We start from the raw sequence: 21,379 nt of genomic DNA, 5'->3' as shown, positions 1-21,379 counted from the left end.
CACGGTCTAGCAGGGAGTACTTTGCTATAAATTTTTAACTTGGGAATATTCAGGCCACACAATTAGTATAAATTCTAGCCCTACATCCATCTGAAGTCTAACCTGATCATGAATTCTTACAAGAAATTTTTTTTTTTTTTTTTGAGGCTAGACTTCGCTCTGTTGCCAGGGCTAGCATGCAGTGGCGTCATCAGAGCTCACCACAACCTCAAACTCCTGGGCTGAAGTGATCTTCCTGCCTCAGCCTCTCTAGTGGCTGGGATACAGGCAAGTACCACCATACCTGGCTAATTTTTCTATTTTTTTGTAGAGACAGGATCTCCCTGTGTTTCTTAGGGTGGTCTAAAATTCTCAAGTGATCCTCCAGCCTTGCCCTCCCAAAGTGCTGGGATTATAGGCATGAGCCACTTCACAGGCCTTGTAAATTTATCAGGTGAGTCAAAGGTGAAAAAGCAAATATATTTATGTTTCTGGAGGCAGAGTGGAGGAGAGCAGTGGGAGTGAGTTTAAAGTTTTGTTTTTTCACCTTTTCACCACTAATGTTTCTTTTCAGTGGTCCCAGCTTTATGTAGGAATCTTTGATCTGACTTTTCATCTTGCTAGGCTTTGTATGACGTCCCTGGGACTTGTAAGTCCTGTTAAAATTGAAGCTCTAGGTCCTCTCAAGCAGTAAGTCATTTTGATGTTAAAAACAGATAATTCCAGGTTCGGGAAAACTCAGTTGTATTTCAGTATGAATTCTTCAGCGTGTGTGTGTGTGTGTGTGTGTAATTATATGTTATTCAAAGAAGGAAAGAAATCAGTGTTAAAGCAATTCATATACTTGGCATTGAATAATTGAATTATAAATCATGGAAGCAAAAAAAAAAAAGTAGGGGAGGTTCAGTTTGAACTCCTTGACAATTACAGCTGATAAAGACAGCGTTTATGAAACAATTGCCTTTGTGCAAAAATATTTCCTTGTTTTCCATCCTTTTGAGAAGGATTCTCAATGTGAGAAGTGAAAATAGTGTGCTGTATGGCTGCATTAAATTGACAAGGGTCCAGACGTGTTACAGCTAATTTTAGTAGGTAGAACAGACACAGTTTAGCTTATTTTTATGGTGTTTCTTGCTCCCACCCTCAACCCTCCAGGTACACATGTTATACAATTCTCTAGAGTCAGGAGGTGGAAGTGGAGAGTTTCAGTACAGATCTTAAAATCATATTGCTCTGACCAAGAAAAAGATGGGAAAGAAGGAGAAGATGAGGGAAAAGACGGAAAGAAGGAAAAGGGAGGAAGGAGAAGAAAAGAAAAAAGAAAGAAGGGGAGAGAAAATTTTGAAAATGAGAAAGGAAGGAAGGAAGCTTGGATGCAGGGAGACGAAGGAGCGAGAAAGAGAGCGGAGAGGGTAAGAAAGCGACAAGCTAATTATTATAGTCTCAGGTCCACTGGAGGGAGAACCTTCATCAGCACTACAGAATCCCGAAGAGTCAGAGTGTGTATTGTTTTCTTGAAAGCCCCGAAGCTAAGCAATTCCAAGAATGTTTGGCAAAGCCCTTTTGGGAATGGCGCGGTGGGGGAAAGTGCGGTGGGGGGACTGTCTTACCGTCCCCCCCCCACACAAACCCCCGCCCGGCCCCCTCACTTGAAATGACTGGAGTCGGGAGACCTAGTGGAAACCTTCAGGTCACCCGGGGAACTGCTCCTCTCGCTGGTCCTGCAGCGGCGAGGCGGGGGGGTGAGAGCGCCGAGACGCGCGGGGCGCGGAGATGTGCAAGTGGCGAAGCCTGACCGAGCGCAGGCGGGAGCAGCCGCCCAACTCCCGGCGCGGGATCTGCTGAGAGACCACGGTGAGTCTCTCCGGGTGCGGGTCCGAGGGATGCTCGGGTTTCCCGTCGCCCCCTGGCCCGGGTCGAGGCTGGCCCGGAACCTCCCCGAAGTCCGGCCTCAGCTCGGCGCCGCTCAGGGCGCTCCTGGGCGGATGCACCGACTGCCCGGCGCTCGGCGGGGTTCCCCGCCCGCCCGCAGCCCGCCGCCCGCCGCCCGCCGCCCGCCGCCGCCCGGCCCCGCGCGCTCATTGGTCGGGATGTGTCTGCTCAGCAGCCTCCAACTTCTCCCGAATCCCACTGGTGAGTCCCGGGAGAGCGAGCTGGCACCTGGGCGCTGAGGGAGAAGGGTCCAAAGGGCGCGAGCGCCCGGGGCGCTCGGAGCCCGTGGGACGGGCAGGGGGAGGGCAGAGCCGGCCGCGGGGAGCGGCTGCGGGGAGGCGCGCCGAGCAGGGTCCGCGGCTAAGGTCTGGCGCGACCGGAGCGCCGGGACTCCGCGGCCGTGGGCGAAGGAGGCGTGCCCTGGGAAGGAGCTACAACTGGGACCTGAAGAGTGAGGGAGGGAAAGGGGCAGAGAGGGTGACCTGGAGGAGGACTCTGCGAGTGATGTCAGGTCGACTCTTCAGGTTCATTTCCATAGCTCCCTGCAGCCTCTGCCTGGGGAGTTAGGTTTGGTTACGGAGATCAGCGCTACCAAATTGCAGCGGGTCTGATTCTGGGGCTGGGAATTTGCCATTCTGCTGTACAGACACAGATTTTTTTTTTTTTTTTTTTAAAGCAAGGTTTGTTTTCATTTTGGTTTCTGTCGGATTTTCTCCTCAATTGTAACTCACTTTTCTGTTTTTGCTTTTCTTAACCTGAAGATCTTTTCATTTTCCCACCTCTTCATCTTGTTTTGAACCTTGATTTCCTATTATATAATTTATGCTTAAATCACACAAGGGTTGGTCGGTGCGGGGCGGGGTGTTCTTTTGCAGATGAAAGTTTTAAGACCATCTTCTTGCTTAACTGGTCTCAATCTATTTTTATTGTTTGAAAATAAGGGTAATTGCAAGCGAACGTCCTCTTTAGCCTCTTGATCAAGTCTATTACTCCTCTATATATGATTCAAATGGCAATTTTGTTAAACTGAAAACTAGTACCTGACTTGCAGCGGCAGCATTTAGAATCTGCTAATCGGCAATTCAGCTGTGAAGGAGTGCAGCTTCACTCCCTTGAGTTATTGTTGGGTTCCAGCACTTAAAAAAATTGTCTAGTAATTTCTTGAACTCGATACTGTGTCTTTTGTTGTATAGCTACAATACACGTGGGGGGAGTGCGGTTGGGACTTCGTGTCCAGAACTGCGTAGTTCAGGCCCCAGGAAATACCTACTAATTAATGTCTGGAAAACAAGAAGATGATTTCTACTGAGTACCTCCCTCCCCAGCTTCTGCAGACACAGTTTAAACATGGAACTTTTCTCTCATTCCTGTGCCTCAGTTTCCATAATGCAAACTGTAATTGCATAGCACAACCTCAAGGACGTGCAGAAATAAGTTAATGTTGTAATGTACTGTGAAGATGAAAATTGCTTACATAAGTCTATGTCTCCAAATCTATAAGTAGACATCCCTTTAACAAATCAATTATCCAGGTTTCCTGATTTGACCATCTGATAAGGTGATGCTTACACTCAATTGGTATGAAAATTGCTGTTTTACATTGTTTTGAAATTCATCTTATTTTAAGCAAAATAATAATTCATTCTTTTGGTGATGTTGTCAAGCTGAAGTTTGCCAGGTTCTTGTTGAGTTAGATCTCCTAATTTTCTATCCTCTTCATCTGTGGCCGTGTCTGCTTTTTGGTTTAAACATTTTAACACATCTCCAGTTGAGGAGAAATATTTTAAGAATATAGATATGTTTTTTGGGATTACAAGTATCAACTTTGTAATTTCTTTGTATTCTTTTGTTTACTTGTGCCCCTTTCCCTCCTTCTCTTAAATGCGGTTGGGTGTGGTCGAGTTGGATATTCAGGTGTCTGGGGGTTAATGATATGTTCCATCCTGAGGTTCAAGATTCTGTCCCCTATTTTCTTGAAGGAAATAACGAATCCTCCAGAATTAACTGGAAATGAATGACAAAGTTAATCAGGAGGTTAAACTTGCGTCATTTCTGCTTCTGCTCAATGCTGTCAAAAAGTACTACTTAGAAGCAAAAGACTTCTTTGAAGAATTTACAGAGCATTTACAAGAGGGACAGATGGAGAAAGAGTTTGCAGGTTATTCAAAGGTGATATTCATTTGCTGTAGCTTCAGTCACTGCCTTAATTTCCCTGTAACTGTTTGCAGCCTTAGTTGCCCAACCATTAAGAGCACAGCTGCCTCGTACCCCAGTCTCAAGGGTAAGGAGAAAAAGCCAGGGAAAAGTAACTCAAAAGGGAGAAAGAAACCCCTGCCTACCAGCTTTACTGCACCATGTTAACCCTGTGTCTACCCTGCTTCCCCTACCCTATGCTTGACTTTTCAGAGACACTGATTACTGTTTCTAAGGAAGAACTAAAAAAAAGAATGGGTCATTTTATACCGGTAAAACATTTCTCTAGATTGTCTTATGCAATATTATTTGAGCCAGGGGAGACATATTCAAGAAAGGGAAATACTAGAACAAACGTGATTAATATTCAGATGTTCTTCAGGTCAGTCTTGAAATCTGGAGGGACTGGGAAAATTACTCTTTTTGTTGTTTACCTCACTGTAAGGTGTCCAAGTATTAAATTTGTTCCAATCTTTTCTTTGCCCAACCACTATCCCTATGAAAATAGGCCTAAAATCAATGAATGTAATTCCATATCATAACCCCAGGGGGTGGTGAGACTAAGCCAACATGAGTTACATAACCATTAAGTAAGACATTTTAACATTCAGGTACATTACATTCCACCTTTATTGAGCAGACACAGTTTTCATTGTCTAATAAAGTATTTTTATTTGATAGTCTGTCCTTGCTTATAGCCTCTTGTAATCAAAGGGACAGCATATTTAAGACTTTGTATCCAGAACTTTAAAGTCTAGTTGTGCTTCACTTATTAATAACTCACTGGGGAGGTTAAATTCCTACTTATCTGCCAGATCTCTCAGACCACACTTCAAGTGTAGAATATGTTTCTACTTTCTCCTATGCCTCAGTTTCGACAAAACACAACTTCAGAGAATTACGTGTATTCAACAAAGATCTTTTAACTATAAGAGCATTTCTGAGCAATCACTTCATCTAGGAACTAAATTTTAAGATTAATTTGTGCTGAACTATAAACAGCTAATTTTTTAGTTTAAGATATTCTTTTATACAGTAATGTAGAAAAATGGAAATTGTATGTTCTAAGGTTTGGTGACTGACTTATAAAGAATCACTAGGCCTCTAAAAGAAACAATGAAATATAATATTTCGGCTTGTGCCCCCTTAATTTTCCCCCTAAATTTCTGCAATAAGATCTTAAATAGTTTTTCTTGCATGATGATACAGTTTTACTTTGAACAATGACCAAACGTGCTCTTTACAAAAAATATTGACTAGTTGTGTAGCTTTGAGCAAGTTACCTGAATTCTCTGTGCGTCAGTTTCCCGAAGTAAAGAATTGGAATATTAATACCCATGTTATGATGGTTAAATAAATTAGTATATGTAAGATACTAAGAACTGTGACTAGCACGTGGGAAGTATACAGTAAATGTCAGCTCTTATTAGTAGAAGTATTACTTTTATTAATTTAAATACGAATTAAATTTATATGTTAACAATTGACACTCTGACCTGCAAAGTAGAAATTTTTTGAATCATATATATTTTTTCTCCTTCACTTGCATATATTTTTCTCCTTCCAAAACATTGATGTGGCTAATATTTTTCATCCCAGGGTGTAAACCACTGACTGTTGGTTCAATGAGTGACCATTTTCAGAATTTTATCTAACCAGTTAGTTAATAGATACCCATATTAGCAGTAGTAGTAATTTTGAACTGTAAAACTAAAAGTTGTTTTTATGACTAAAATAAACTACCTCGAGTGTTTGTTCCTCTTGGGTTTTTATCTGTATTTATATTTCAAATGATTGCTTAGTCAGAACCTCTAGGTATTAGTCATTGATTTTTGAGCTTATAAAGGAAGCCACTGGAGCAAGATATAAAATTAACCTTTGATGTTAGTCCAGAGTTCAGAAGGGTGAGTTTAAAACTTTCTTAATGATGTACAGCAATTATTTTCTTCTGAACTGCTGAAGTAATCCTACATGAGTATTTAACCAAGTCTATTTGTCTAAATTTACTGGGATCTTCAGGGATATATGTTTAAAAAAAAAAAAAAAAAAGGTTGTAACTGGGACCTGTCAAATTCATCTGGCTCTCTAGTCTTAGTTTGCAGCATCAAAATTTTCACTTTTCAACCAAAAAAAATTTATGTCTCACTTAAATTAACTTCTTATTTTATTTAGCCACATTAAGCATTTGGAAAATTGTATGTGCATTTTCTCTTTTTATCTATTCATTTGTTATTATTGGTATTTTAACTTTTTGCAGATTTTAGGTGATGGGCAGATCAGAAAGTCAGATGGATATAACTGATATCAACACTCCAAAGCCAAAGAGGAAACAGCGATGGACCCCGCTGGAGATCAGTCTCTCAGTCCTTGTTCTGCTCCTCACTGTCATAGCTGTGACGATGATAGCACTCTATGCAACCTATGATGGTGAGTTACGGCCATGCCCATGCACGCATAAATGCAGAAGAGAAGGCAATCTTCATCTACCTAACAGATGTATTAAGGATAGAGACACTTGAAGAAGGTGATATAAAGATTCATTTGTAAAATGTAACATCACTATGTTAAGACAATTAACTTTGACTACAGTCTTTTATGTTTGAGCTAAGTTATTAATTGCCAAGTGTATTTAGTGCACTCATGCTTACTTTATGGGGATTCTAATGTGCAATTTTATTTGATTAAAGTATACACAGTTCTATGGCCAACTTTAGTAATAGGCATTAGTCAACTTTTGCTGTGTCATTGAAATTCTAAAGGACTTCACAGGAATTTAAAAAATCTAGTTTGAGTCTTGGAAGTTTTTCATAATAAGGATTAGAAAAGATTTGTTTCTTAATGGGAAAAAAATGATTACTAGACTAAAACAACTGATTATTTCAATTAAATAGGCCTAGGGCTTAGTTGGCAGAAATGATATATAATAACATATTTTCCTTCATAATCAACATTTTAAATTTAGGATTTGCCTATTTCATTCCCCTATATTTTTTTCTAACCACTGACAATGATACATAATAATCAATTTTTAGTTCTTGCTTTAAGGAATTGCTTATTTAATTGGGACTTTTTAAAGGAACAAAAGACAGGGAGAAATTAGAAAACCTGTATTACAAATATTTATGTATATATCCTCCTTTTTCTAGACGGTATTTGCAAGTCATCAGACTGCATAAAATCAGGTAAGAAGTGGTTTTTTACATTTAGTTGTTTTACAATTAATGTGTAACTTAGAAAAATCATTTGCTTTGTTTATACTTTTGTTCATTATAGATAACTTATTTATGTGTCATGCTTTATAGTCAAGGAAAGCTAAAATGTATCTAAATAGTAGATTAAGTTTTCAGCCCTAGGCTGCATGATAATGTGATAGAAAACCATATTTTTGTTTTTATGGAGCTTGTGATGTAGTTGGAGAAAGAAAATGAACGTGTATGAAATGGGGGGCATCATATTATTAAGTGTTAAGTTTCTCAATGTACATCATTAGAGGGATGAGAATTAAGGGAGTGACATGCAGTCGTATAAGGGTAGGTGGAGAAGTTGAGATTTGGAAGGGCCTTGAAGTGGGACAAGGATTTGGAAATGGAGGTGCAGAAGGGAAATTCCAAACAAGGAGATAAAACAACAGGAATAAATCATGATATTAAGAAGCAGTGCAAATGTAGGCTTGGTGGATAGGGGCACATTTTGGAGACCCTGGAAAATCCATGTTTAGCCTTGATATTGTAATAGAAGAAAAACATTTTTTTTTTTTTTTTTGAATGAGGGAGTGACCAGGCAGAAATTGAAGGCTGACTCTGGGAATTCTAGGCTGGATGGATTGAGTGAGACGAGATAAGCCTGGGATAGCAGGCAGGAGGGGCTGCTGTGATCCAGGTGTGAGCCGAGGAGGTCAGCCTGTGGTGTGATGAGAGCACAATGGAGACGACAGGAAGGGGGAATTGGAAGACTCAATAGAACTGACTTGCTAAATGAAGTGAAGGATACAAATGAGTTGAAAATGATGTTAAGTTTTAAAACTCATTTGTACCCCTGTAATATCCTGAAATAAATAAAGAAAAAAGAAAAAAAAAAGATTTTGGCTGGAGACTGAATGCAGAAATATGTACATGATGATTTCATAGAATGTGTAGTAATCATAAACCAACTTTAAATCTTTCTATTCTATCATGAGTACTCTTGGGGACTTATGGGGAGGAAAACATTCATGTCCTATTCAGTAAATCTTTCCTCTGAACAAAATTTGCATTTACAGTTGGGACTAAATGGATATGTGGACATCTGAGGGCATTAGAAATGTAAACACTTTTCATTGAAATGTACTTACATTTGTACTAAAGTTTTTTTTTTTTTGCATTACCTACTTTTCTTTAGATTGAAGATATGTGATATTTTATTTAAAAAAAAAAGACCCTTCTCAGTGGAAAAAAATAAAATAAAATAAAATAAAACCCAAGTTACTAAGGAGAATGGTGGCAGCCCACACAGAAATACGGAGGTTAAGAGGTGGATCTGGATGTGTTTGGTCTGAGCACAGTAACATCTAAGTGAGGATAGACAGGAGGAAGGTAGAGATGGGGTATAAGAAGCTGGAATTTGGATTTGGGGTCTGTCAGCTTAGGGGTGATTATGGAAACCTTGGGAGTATTTGGATTCCCAAAAGGAGAAGAGAGGAGGTACCAGGGCTGACCTTAAGAGGACACCAATAATTAAGGTAGGAAGAAAATAAAAGCCAGAGAGGGAAAGAGAGAACTGTATGGAGGTATATAAGTCACATCCATTAGAGTGTGGTGAACAAAGGAGAAGGGCATTTGTCCTTTCTTCAAGGAGAAGAAAGATGGTAGCTGGATACAGCACTCTCGGATATGAACACAATGTTTATGTCCCTTAACCTCCTTTCTAATGTCTACATGTTTTCTAAGAAATAAATTGTCCCAAATGATTTTAATTGTTTTCTGTTATATATTCTTATCCGAGTTTTTCTTACTCACAGAACTTTGCAAAATAATAGTGGGAAAATGTCTTGGAATTCTAGGTTATAGTCTAATGTCTTGAATCTGTGCCCTTTGCTTTTCTGTATTGCTCTTTGACGGGTTTTTGTTCGGAATCTCAAATCCAATGGACATACACCCTGAGATGTGCTGTGGGAAACTTGAGGGAGACCTGGTTTAGATATTAGCTATTTACTGCTAAATATAATAGCATGCACTTTCACATCCAAAGGCTTTCCCAGAAACAAAGTAGTTTCTTTATTCCCCAGGGAAATGGCTGTACAGGTACCTTGGCTGGGAGATGTCCAGGTTCAGTGTGTGAAAGTTGGTATGTGCCCAGCTGTCAAAATTACCATTTACTTCCTCCAAAAATCTTCTAGCTCCTTTCTCTTTCATCAGCTACCCTATTATATGCTCATTCCTGTCCTATTTTGAGAAACTTCCACTTATGTATTGACTTTTAAGGGTTAGTTCCTCTGTCCTTAATAAATGTGACATGTCTCTTAAGTATCTTAATGTGTAAATTCTATCTTTTCTTTCTCTTACTCTTTTTTTTCTTTCTCTCTTTTTTCTTGCGTTTTATTTTTGAAGCAACTGGATTCTTTGACTATGTCAACATATTTTCATAAACTCCTCGAGGCGATTTTTCTTCAGAGATCTAGGCAGGTTTCTCCTAGTAGTACCCATCCCAAGGAACAATATGACATTTGTAATCTGGAATCTTAAATATGATGTAATATTTAGGAGTATGGTTTTTAAATAGTATTTGGCAAGGTTCAACTTACTAAAATATATTTAACCTGTATCCTTTTAACTGTAGCTTAGAAATCATACCAAATTGTAAAATACCTGGCAGAACTGTAGCTTAGCAGAGAAATGTATACAGTAGAGATAGCTTCTGTGGTAAACATGGTTGCTGTATAGCCGTGTGTTTTTCTTCGTTCTGCTCTGTTGGTTCACAAGCCATTAGAATACTTTCATATTCTTTCATATTTATAGTTACTGCTCTTCCTGGGGAATAAATGACATAATAAATGACATAACACCAAATGTGTTATGTACCTTCATGGAAAAACTCTTCACACCATGCAAACACACACACACATGCAGGCACACACACAATCTTCTCTGGTTAGGAAATCTTTTCTATTATACCACAGAAAATATAACTATTTCTTTTAAAAGTTTTTGCAAATTAGGAAAACTCTAGAGGAAGTCTTTCACAGAAGCAAGTCACAAAGAAGAGTAAAAAGAATGGAGTGGATGGAAACAAAAAAAAAGATGAAAATAAAGATGTTATAAAACATCCTACCAGCAATTCTCTAGACCACTTTAAGAAACTAAGAGAGTTCAAATATGAGCTCAGAAATTTCTGAGAATTGGACAAGTTGGTAGTGATACCCAAGGTGCTTACTTTAAGTGAAAGTTGGTTCCAACTTGAATCTTTCTTGCAGTGAAAGGGAATGTCATGGCAAGTGTGCTTTTCTCTTTGATCCATTGAAGTCAAGGGATAGAAGTCAAGCCATACCAAAGCAGAAATAAAATATCACAAAAGGGCTGGGTGTGGTGGCTCATGCCTGCAATCCTAGTACACTGGGAGGTAAAGGCAGGAGGATTGCTTAAGCTCAGGAGTTCGAGACCAGCCTGAGCAAGAGCGAGACCCCATCTCTACTGAAAATAGAAAAATTAGCCAGGCATCATGAGGTGTGTCCATAGTCCCAGCTATTAGGGAGGCTGAGGAAGGAAGATCACTTGAGCCCAGGGGTTTGAGTTTGCACTGAGCTATGATGATGTCACTGCACTCTAGCCTGGATGACACAGCTGAAAAAAAAAATTGCAAAAAGCTCTGGATCATATTGAAATCTGTTTGGTATTATGTATTTTATATTTGAGCATCTGTGATTTAAATATTTATGTTGTACATAAAATGATGTTTATAATACATACTTTAACTTGCCTATTTGTGAAATGCATCAATATAAAAGATTATACTAGATAAAAAATAAAACAAATACTACTTAACAAATAACAACTTAAGGCAGAATTCAAAACCCTACTATTAAAGTATATTATTCATCACTTATTTACCATATAATATTGTCAAAAACTTGGAGTTATAGAGCCAGTATGTGATTTTTCAAACTTCTCTATGTAAATCTAAATCCTGAAACTGGCTTCCATTGCATTCAGTCTTCCTAACTTAGAAGATTTCAAGGAATTTTTTGCTTTAAGTCAGAGTTTCTCAGCCTCATCACTGTTGACATTTGGGGCTGGATAATTCTTTGTTATGGGTGCTGGCCTGTGCAACACAGAGTGTGTAGCAGCATCCCTGGCCTCTGCCCACTAGATATCCAGTAACACCCCCCTCCCAATTTTGACAACCAAAATGTCTGCAGACGCTACCAGATGTCCCCTGGGGGCAACAGAATCACTTTTGGTTAAGTACCACTGTTTTAAATGATCTTGAGAGGTTATGAATGCTCTTCCCTTGTGGTAGGCAGAATAATGGCCCTACGAAAATGTTCATGTCCAATTCCCAGAACCTATGACTATGTTACCTTATATGGCAAAAGGGAGTTTAAAGACAAGATTAAGTTAAGGATGATCTCACCTGAAATGGAGAGATTATCCAGAATTATCTGGGTGGTCATATGTAATCACAAGGGTCCTTATAAGAGTATTTTGTCCGTCCACCTTTTGCCATGGGAGGAGGACACGGCCAGAAGACCTTCACCAGATGCCGGCACCTTCATCTTAGACTTCTCAGCCTCCAGACCCAGGAGGAAATAAATTTGTGTTCTTTTTAAATTACCCAATCTTAAGTAACTCGTTATAGCAGCGCAAAATGGACTAAGACAAGGAATAAATATAATAATAGATTATAGGCGGATAAGAGACTCATAGAATATAACAAAATTAAAATATAATGGAATAATAATTGCTAATGCTTAATGTTTATGTTTCTGGCACTACTGTAAGCAGTTGACAGGTATTAACACATTTGATCCTCATAATGAACCAATGAGGTAGGTACTGTTATACCTTCTTTTTACAGATGAACAGACTAGAGCTAGGATTCCAACCCTGGCAGCATGGCTCCAGAGCCTGTGTTCCTGGCCGCTTGTCTTTGTTGCCTCAAAGGAGAACAGCAGTCTGGCAAACTTTCAATACCCTATGCGTGTATATACAGTGTATGAGAATAGATTGCCCCCCACCTCCTGCTAGAACGTGGAGCTAAAGGACATATAATGACTCTCAGAGAGTTAACATCATTAAATCCAGATCAAGAAGTAGGAGAATATATATCTCTTAGGCTCCAGAAACCAGCTAATTTACTAAGAACAATGAGCAACATTATCAGTGATTTTAGTACAACCAAATACAACGGGAATTGAGGGATCTAAAGAAGCAAATGTTGGCAGTATGGTCCTAAACTATCCAAGGACCAGAGAAGCCAAGTTAAGAAACATGAGCAATAGAGTTTGCAAGACAGCAGAACCACTTATACAGTCATGCAGATTGTACACTGCACAATTGTCTGTGGCAGCCCTGAGAGACAGGCTTGTGGAACATTAAGACCTGGATGAAACACCTCTCAGAACTACCTATTCTTTGTACTTTAATTCTGTACTTACTAAGCAAACTTTTGATGAGTATTCAATTATTACTACAAGCAAAGGGGGCATTCTGTTCACTTGAAAGGTATATTCAGCATGGTGAGATAATGTACAGTAGTCCCTCCTTATCCTCAGGGGATACCTAAAAGACCCTCAGTAGTTTCTCTGAAACTGCAGATAATACCAAACCTATATATATTGTGTTTTCTTTTCCTATAAATATATGCCTATGGTGAAGTGTAATTTATAACTTAAGCACAGTAAGAGATTAACAATAACTGTTAATAAAATAGAACAATTATAACAATATGCCAGCATCATTACTCTTGTGCTTTGGGGCCATTATTAAGTAAACAAAAAGGGTTACTTGAACAGAAGCACTGTGATATTGGAACAATCTGATAACCCAGATGGCTACTGAGTGACTCATGGGCAGGTTGCATGAACACCGTGGATATGCTAGACAAAAGGATGGCTCTCATCACATGCAGGACAGAATGGAACAGCATAAGATTTCATCACACTACTCAGGACAGTGCACAATTTAAACTTTAGATGAATTGTCTATTTCTGGAATTTTCTATTTAATGTTTTCAGACCATGATTGACTGTGGGTAACTGAAACTGTGGAAAATGAAACTGAAGATAAGAGGGTGACTACTGTATTCATATTCTGATTTAATTATCACTTTTGTGTGGCTTGATCTATGAACCTTGAAATAAAGTGAACCTTGTATAGTAAATCTCTGGTCATATCTGCAAGGGCCAGATCATGGTAAGGCCCTAGATAAAGTAACTCCACAACAGCTGGCCATTTCCTGGTAGCAACAGGGCATCTCTGCCTCCCAGTGAGTCGTGAACTCTGCCTTCTTGCCTGTTAACACCTAAAGCCTCCATGAAGAAAAATGGCACAAGTAGGAAGGACTAAGTATAAGAAGGGATGCTGGCTGACTCTTGTGGGCTGCCGACCCTGTAACAACCTTTCAGAGCAGGAGATGAGGCTAGTTTATTATATAATTAAATTTGAAAAAATCAGGCAATCAAAACACAGCAGGTGTCTTGGTGGAAAGAACGCTGAAGCACACCTTTGTTAATTTAAATGTGGCATGTGGCAAGTTGCTTTGGGTGATTTCCCTGACACAATTCTCATGACAGTTGTGTAGGGATACTGCCTTAAAATTTCTCCAGCCAAAATTAGCATCTGTCAGTCATATCCTTTCCAGGAAAAGGAATCAGTTGGGTGATAAATACACAAATGCATGACATGTGTTTTTACCTCGAAGGGATAGTTTAAGCAGTAGTTGTACCATCGTTTTTTAATGCATGGTCAAGGGATGGAAAGCATAAATAAGTTGATTCAGGCAGTTAAAGGGAAAGAAAATTAGCATTGCTGGGTAAGCTTAGTGGTCAATCTAAAGGTTCGTTTTACAGCTACAGAAATTATCTGTATATAAAGGGGGTGAATATAAAGTGTAGCTTAGGCTGAGGTGAGGATCCTGGTCTTACACTTAACATTTTAGAATAAGAGATACGGAAAGATCCCTCTGTATCTTGCTCCTGCTCTGTACCCCTCTGGACCCGTCTCTCTTGCTCATCAGCAAATCCATGGGGTAGCAAGGTACCAAACCTTTGATATGACATGAAGCTCAAGTTGATAAAATTAATAGATTATTTAAAGGAAATTGAAAAATATGGAATTAAAAGGACCATAAGAGAAAACTTGCATAAGCCCTTGAATTCTAAAAATTTTCATTCTTTAAGACCATTCAGAAAAGGACATTGGGTTGGTGGTGGCTTGTTTTGATACGATTTCTGGACTAACTGAAAATTGAAATACATTCTTTCTATTGAAAACATCCACTAGAAGGGCTACATATTAGTCAGGGTTCTCCAGAGAAATATGGTGTGTATATATATGTGTGTGTGTGTGTGTGTGTATATTGATATGAGGGCATTTACTATGGGAATTGGCTCATGGATTATGGAGGTCAGTAGATCCCATGATGTACTGTCTTCAAGCTGGAGAACCAGGGAAGTGAGTGGTGTAAGTTCCAGAGTCCAAAGGCCAAGAACCTGGCATTTGATGTCTGAGAGTGAAAGAAGATGGATGTCTCAGCTCCATAAGAGGGAGAGAATTCACCCTTCCTCCACCTTTTTGTTCTACTCAGGCCCTCAATGGATTGGATGGTGCCCACCCAAGTTGGTGAGAGTGGACCTTCTTTACTCAGTCTACTAATTCAAAGGCCGATCTCTTCCACAAACACCCTCACCAGAGAGAGCAGTACCACTTGTACAGTCATGTAGGGTGTACACTGCACAATTCTCTGTGGCAGTCCTGAGAGACAGATTGTGAAATATTAAGACGTGGATGAAACACCTCTCAGAACTACCTACTCTTTGTACTTTAATTCTGTACTTGCTAAGCAAACTTTTGATAAGTATTCAATTATTAATACAAGACACACTGAGGAATAATGCCTTATCAGTTATCTGGGTATCCCTTAATCTGGTCAAGTTGACACCTAAAACTAAGCATCACAGGCTATATAAAAAAGATAGACAATCTCAGGTATTAGTGAAGATGTGGAGAAACTGAACCATCATACATTGCTGGTGGGAATGTAAATTTCAATACATCTTGGCTCAAAATGTAAGAACCATTTTGGAAAACAGTTTGGCAATTTTTATAAAAAGTTAAACATATACTTTCCATACACCCCAGCAATTCCACTCCTAGATATTACATAAGATAACCAAAAACACATGTGCTCTTAAGGACCTTTATGTGATTGTTCATTATAACATCATTCATTATAGCCAAAATATGGAAACAACCCAAATGTCTATCAACAGGTGAATAAATAAAATTTCATATAGCTATAACCTGGAATACTACACAACAATAAAAAGGAACAAACTACTGGTACATGCAAAAATATGGATGAACCTCAAGAACATTATGCTAAGTGAAAAGACTACACAAAAGACTACATATTGTATAATTCCATTTATATGAAATTTTTGGAAAAGGCAAAACTATAAAGGCACAAAGCAGAATGGTGGCTAACTGAGCTGGGGGTGGAGCAGGGATTGGCACCAAATGGGCTCAAGGTAACTTTTTGGGGTAATGGAAGTGTTCTAAAATTGGCTTGTGATCAATTCTCAGCTTTTTAGCCAAGATCAAGTGTAAATTGGATATGGTTATGATCACATTGCTGTATAAATTTATGAAAAATTGTTAGGTGAATTTTATCATATGCAAATTAATAGCCCAAAAGAAAAATTACTCTCACTCTTTTTTTCCATCCCTTCAATGTCCATTTCTAAGTAATTATCTATGTTTTGGTCTTATGCTTGCTATTAAATGTCAAGTCCATCGAGTCCTGTTTTCACAATTCAAACGATTATGTGTAGTTTTCAAAGTCTACCAAATCTTCACTCAATAAATGAACTCAAACTTCTCAGTTTGAATGAGCTCCTATTATTTGATTATATTAGGATTATATTGATGAAAAGTGTATGGAATAGTAAATCAACTGGGATGTTAAAATTATTTCAGGGTGAGGTATTGGAAGCTTTGTTTGCATCCCCTGGGATATCACTCACAGAGGACATCAGAGATAGATGAGGCCAGGTGTACCAGCCATCTGAATCAAAGCCAGACCACTGGGTCCACCACAGAGCCGTTAGCAGTTGCTGCTTCTGGAAAAATGTGCTGGTTTTTCCTACAGGGGCTGTGAGGAGGTTCCCTTTTCACCTTGACTGGTAGGAAGTCAAGAGCTACATTTGTGAACTGAAATTATAGGCCCTCTTTTTATAAACTTGATTCATTAGCAATATTCCTGCCCTCTTTTGCTTTCTCGAATAAAATATATGAGTTTATTTTATGTATCCTTGTAAGGCCGCTCAGAATTCTTTTAGGAACAATGTTAGTAATAAGATGAATAGAACATAAATTCCAGCAAGAGATAGGAGCAAGAGAATGGCTTTTAAATTGTAAATTTTGTTTCAAAGAGATACAAGTGTTATGAATGATAAAGCCACAATCTTTTGAAAGCTTATTGCTTTTTTTATTTTATCTTTGAGATGGGGTCTCACTCTGTTGCTCAGGCTGGAGTGCAGTGGCACAGTCATAGCTCACTGCAACCCCCAACTTCTGAACTCAAGGAATCCTCCTGCCTCAGCCCCCACAGTGGCTCGAACTACAGGCTTATGCCACCATAGCAATTTTTTTTTTTTTTCATTTTCTGTAGAGGCGGGGTCTCGCTATGTTGCCTAGGCTGGTCTTTCACTGCTGGCCTCAAGTGATCCTCCCACCTTGGCCTCTCAAAGTGCTGGGATTATAGGTGTGAGCCACTGTGCCCAGCTGCTTACTGCTTCTTTTTCAGTTAAGCCAACTTTTAGCATGGGAGAGCTAGGATGTAAGTTTTGGCCACATCCTGTGTTGTTGGTATGTGATCTTAATTAAGTCAGTAAGCTTTCTGCATTGCATTTTCCTTATCTACAAAATTGGAATTAAAAGTGTCTCATTTTACAGAGAAACAGCAAAGACTAATGACAGCCCATTTCGTGTTACGTATCTTCCAGGGAGATGTACCATAGGTATTATGTATAGATATATTTCATTTAACATCTTATTTTCTGAAAATTACAAATGTACTATTTAAAGATTTTTGTTGAGAATCAAAAATCAAACAATATATTTTAAAAAGGGAAAGGTGTGTTGAGAGAGAGATGGGGGGAGAAAGCAGAGAATTAGAACATTTTAAGTATTCTGAGATAAAAATATTTCCTCCTTATTAACATTTTCTTTGACTGCTATGCTCTATCTAGCATGGGGATGATATTTCAGACTTTGAATCAATTAAAATGAACACAATCAGAAATGAGCACTTGAATCTGTGTTTCTTATAAAGCAAAACCCACCAAGATGAACACCTTGATTTGAAAACCTAGCTACCCTGCTCACCCACACAGACCCTTGCTGTTAGCCCTTTTCTCACCACTGATTAACTCCTAAAAGTAAACAAGCCAGAAGCCTGCTGCAGGAGAATGACTAGATCCTTGTTACCCAAAGTGTGGTCCATGGACCAGCAGCACCAGAATCAGCCTCAAGCGATCCTCCCGCCTCAGCCTCCCAAAGTGCTGGGATTATAGACTTGAGCCACTGTGCCCAGCCACTTACTGCTTCTTTTTCAGTTAAGCCAACTTTTAGCATGGGAGAGCTAGGGTGTAAATTTTGGCCACATCCTGTGTAGGAAACATCATCCACTAAATTCTGAAAGATAGTCAGAGATTGCCTGACCAAGTGGAGCAGAGGACAGCGTGTGCATAGGCTGGATGCGAGACGGAAGTGAGAGCTCAGTGGGTTTAGGACCTGCAAGTGGTTTGTGATGGCTGGAGTGTAGTGTGGGATGCACCAGGCTAACAAGACATGATGCTGGAGAAGTAAATAGGGCCCAGGTCACAAAGGGACTTCTATGGCATGCTAAGTGGGTTGTAATTCCTCCTAAAGTCCATAGAAAGTGAATAAAATAAATATGCCACAGGGAGCATCTAAAGGGTTTTAAACAGGGGTGTGGCGTGCTCACGCTTGGCTGCCACCTAGCTCAGGTCCAGTGAAGCAGAGGCAAAGCTTTACCCAAACAAGGGGGTAGCACTTCAGTGTCCCTAGCGTGAGAGAGAGAGAGAGAGCCTAGCACGATTGAGGAACTGAAAGAATGTCTGTAGGGCTAAGTCATAGAGGGTGTGTATAAAGATACGAGAGTGAGGGCGAGAAGGGGAAGTGTTCAGAGTTGGCAAAAGAGATAAGCAAGAATTGGACCTTGTCGTCTGTGTTAAAGTGTCTTCACTACCTACTAATAGCAATGGGAAGTCACAGACAGAAGGGTTTTAAATGAGGCATGACTTGATCAGAATTATTGAGAAGGATCACTGACTATAACCAAAGAATGGCTGTGGGCAGGAAATTAGGCTACTGCATTTATCTGGATGAGCGTTACAGTTGCTTGGATTTGAATGGTAATAGTAGGGGTGGGGAGAAACGGATGGATTTGAGAATTCTTTAGTAGGAGTTAGAATTCATAAAGCATAATGCTTATGTAAATAGATGAGATGATAAAAAAGAAGTGAGAAAAGATAACTCTTCCCAAGATAACTTGGGAAACTGAGCGATAAGTGTGGCTATTCACCCAGCCAAGGAGCACAGAGGAAGAGCTTGCTGGGCAGTAGGCTGGAACCGATGCAGTGAAGAGCTCACCTGGAGACAGTTTAAGTTTGAGGCACTGGTAAGTCTTCTTTGGTTGTTTCTCAGAAGTATGAACTTCCTTCAAAATAAAAAGAAAAAAAACCCAGAATTATCACATCTTAGAAGTCAAAATGTCTTCATTTTTTAAAGTCTTCAAGCCATACAAGTCAGACTATAGTACCTTAGCTGTGACATCAATGAAAAGGGAGTTGGTCCTCTGCATATTGGGAAGTCAAATTGGAATCACTTAGCAGGTAACCAATAGCCAGCAGTGGGTTTGTTCTCTGTGCTTGATGCCCAAGCAAAAGCCAGCAAGCCAGGTATAAACCGGTGGACATGGCCTAGGCCGTATCGTTTAACTAGTTTTTTTTGCTGTTGTTGTCAGTCAAGGCTTTCCTGAACTTCACAAAAATTCTTAAAGAACTCCCAAATTGTCAAAGACTTCTCATAAGATGTGCTTGAGGATCCAGTAGTTACTCAAAAATACTTGCAGGGAAAAAAAACTTTTGTTAAATTCTTTGGCTTATAAGAATTTCTGGTATAATGAAATCAGCTGAATGAAATTAGGATGTTTCTGATACCTCTGCCAGGCTGAAGCTAAAATGAATTCATTACCCCCAAAACATACGGATATAGCAAATAATGATTTTACTTAGAAGACAAGAAGCAAAATAGTAATAATTGTATTTTTGACAGAGAAAGAATTTTAATCATATTTGAGTGAATCAAATATGCATATATTACTGTGATGTAATATACACATCCTCATTAACTCAGCTGTGAATTTCTCAATGCACTGTATATAATATTCTGTAGCGAGATCTAACAATATGTTGAGAAGAAACGATGCGAGTGAAAGTTGAAGCCTTGAAAGTTGCCTTAATCAAACTCATATCCATGCAAATATGAATCTTGTAAAAGAGAATATAAGATAGTAGAGCCAGGTGTGGTGATACATGCCTGTAGCCTCATAGTCCCGGCTACTTAGGAGGCCGGGGTATCACTTGAGCCCAGGAGTTTAACACCAGCCTAGGCAACATAGCAAGACCCCGTCTCTTAAAAAAATAGGTAAAATATGAAGATAGTGTCAATAGGTGCTATGAAACTTTGCATGGTACATATCAACTATGGTAATAAAATGAAAACAAAGACAAGAAGTGGGAAGATCTGGAACGTTGACAAACTGTGGTTGAGTTCCATGTGGGGCCCCAGTTGCAAGCTCAGCCCTGTTCCAGACCCAGGCACTTACTGGAGCCAAGGTCAGTCGCTCAGTGGCTCCATGTCTGGTCAGCCCTGCCCCTGGTGATCTGCCTCTGACCCCAGCTCTAGTAATCAGGTTTCTGCCTTGTCCCTTGGGGATCTCACTACTGACTTATTCCCCACTTCTGGAAAGTGAGTTTCTGCTTTTCTTTCCTGTCTTCTGGGACTGAAATCTAGCTTAGCTCCTAACCTCATAATCTTTTGGCAGGCCCTGAGGAACTAAAGCTTCCCTAGGTCAGCACATACCATCCATCCATCCACTGGTTATAGTTCCTTCCTCATAGCTGCCTGCGGGTCCCATCCCTGGGTGGCTTCTTCCCATTGCTTGTAGCTGGGAATGTCTTCTGTTGTTGCTCCCTTATAGTCTGTCTAAACCAGGATTTAGTCCCACTGGACTGGTCAAACTACTTCTACTTGAGCCCAGTTTATGTAAATGACAAACATTTTATATGGAAGAAAAATATTTCTTCATTTACCGAGGAAGGAACAGCTTCACTAGTTTTGTATGCTGACACAGAAAGCCAAGGAGCCTGCTTTTCTCTCACCTGTCAGCCACCACTGCTATTAATTTTAAAAAGTTCAGGGGGGGATCGGTTTGTTTTGTTTTATTTAATAAAAGAAAATCTAATTATGAGTGAAAAGTTCAATAATTTTCAGATCCTGCTTATCTGATTTTTAAATGAGCAATAAAAGTCATTTTTTTTAATTCAAGGGTAGTAAGGGGGAAAAAAAACAGTATCAAAATACTTTAAGGTTTTGGTAAAGTACATGTGTGCGTTTTAGTTTATAAATAGCACATGATGATAATTTACTACAAGAAGACTTAATTGAGAATAAAGGATCTTTTTGGGGTGCCCATTATAGGTGGTCATTGTGCTAGGCGTGGGGATGGAAATCCTTGCCCTGGGTGTAAGTGTACTTAAAATTGTCATTGCTTGTAATTACCTTGATATGTACTTTGAGTTATTTCAGAAATTGTGCATGCCATGCTGATCTGATAACTCATTGCATTGTTGATGGTCTGAGGCTCCATCCCCTCCCCTAACCATGTGGTCATACGTATTTTCCGGGATATGTGAACCTTACCAAAGGGGTCAGCTGGCAGCTTAACATCTGCAAAGCAGAATAACCCTTTCCGGATTCATGCAGAGGCCTTG

The 21,379-nt window shown here is 39.4% G+C and overlaps 1 protein-coding gene across 4 annotated transcripts in view; it reads left to right on the top strand.

Moving 5' to 3' along the window:
• Positions 1 to 2,088: 2,088 nt before the first annotated feature.
• MME (membrane metalloendopeptidase) overlaps positions 2,089 to 21,379 on the top strand; it is a 90,611-nt gene continuing 71,320 nt past the window's right edge. The window contains exons 1-4 of one of the 4 annotated variants that reach the window (XM_069475306.1): positions 2,418 to 2,435; positions 3,891 to 4,080; positions 6,362 to 6,531; positions 7,251 to 7,286. In XM_069475306.1, the coding sequence (XP_069331407.1) occupies positions 6,372 to 6,531; positions 7,251 to 7,286 (196 nt within the window). In that variant the 5' untranslated portion in view covers positions 2,418 to 2,435; positions 3,891 to 4,080; positions 6,362 to 6,371. Of the gene's footprint in view, positions 2,113 to 2,185; positions 2,592 to 3,890; positions 4,081 to 6,361; positions 6,532 to 7,250; positions 7,287 to 21,379 lie in introns of those variants that run through there. The other 3 variants (XM_069475308.1, XM_069475307.1, XM_069475305.1) reach the window with 3 other exon arrangements.

This window comes from Eulemur rufifrons, chromosome 7 (assembly GCF_041146395.1).
Source record: "Eulemur rufifrons isolate Redbay chromosome 7, OSU_ERuf_1, whole genome shotgun sequence".
Taxonomy (NCBI): Eukaryota; Metazoa; Chordata; class Mammalia; order Primates; family Lemuridae; genus Eulemur; species Eulemur rufifrons.
This window is presented reverse-complemented; position numbering and strand designations above follow the sequence as displayed.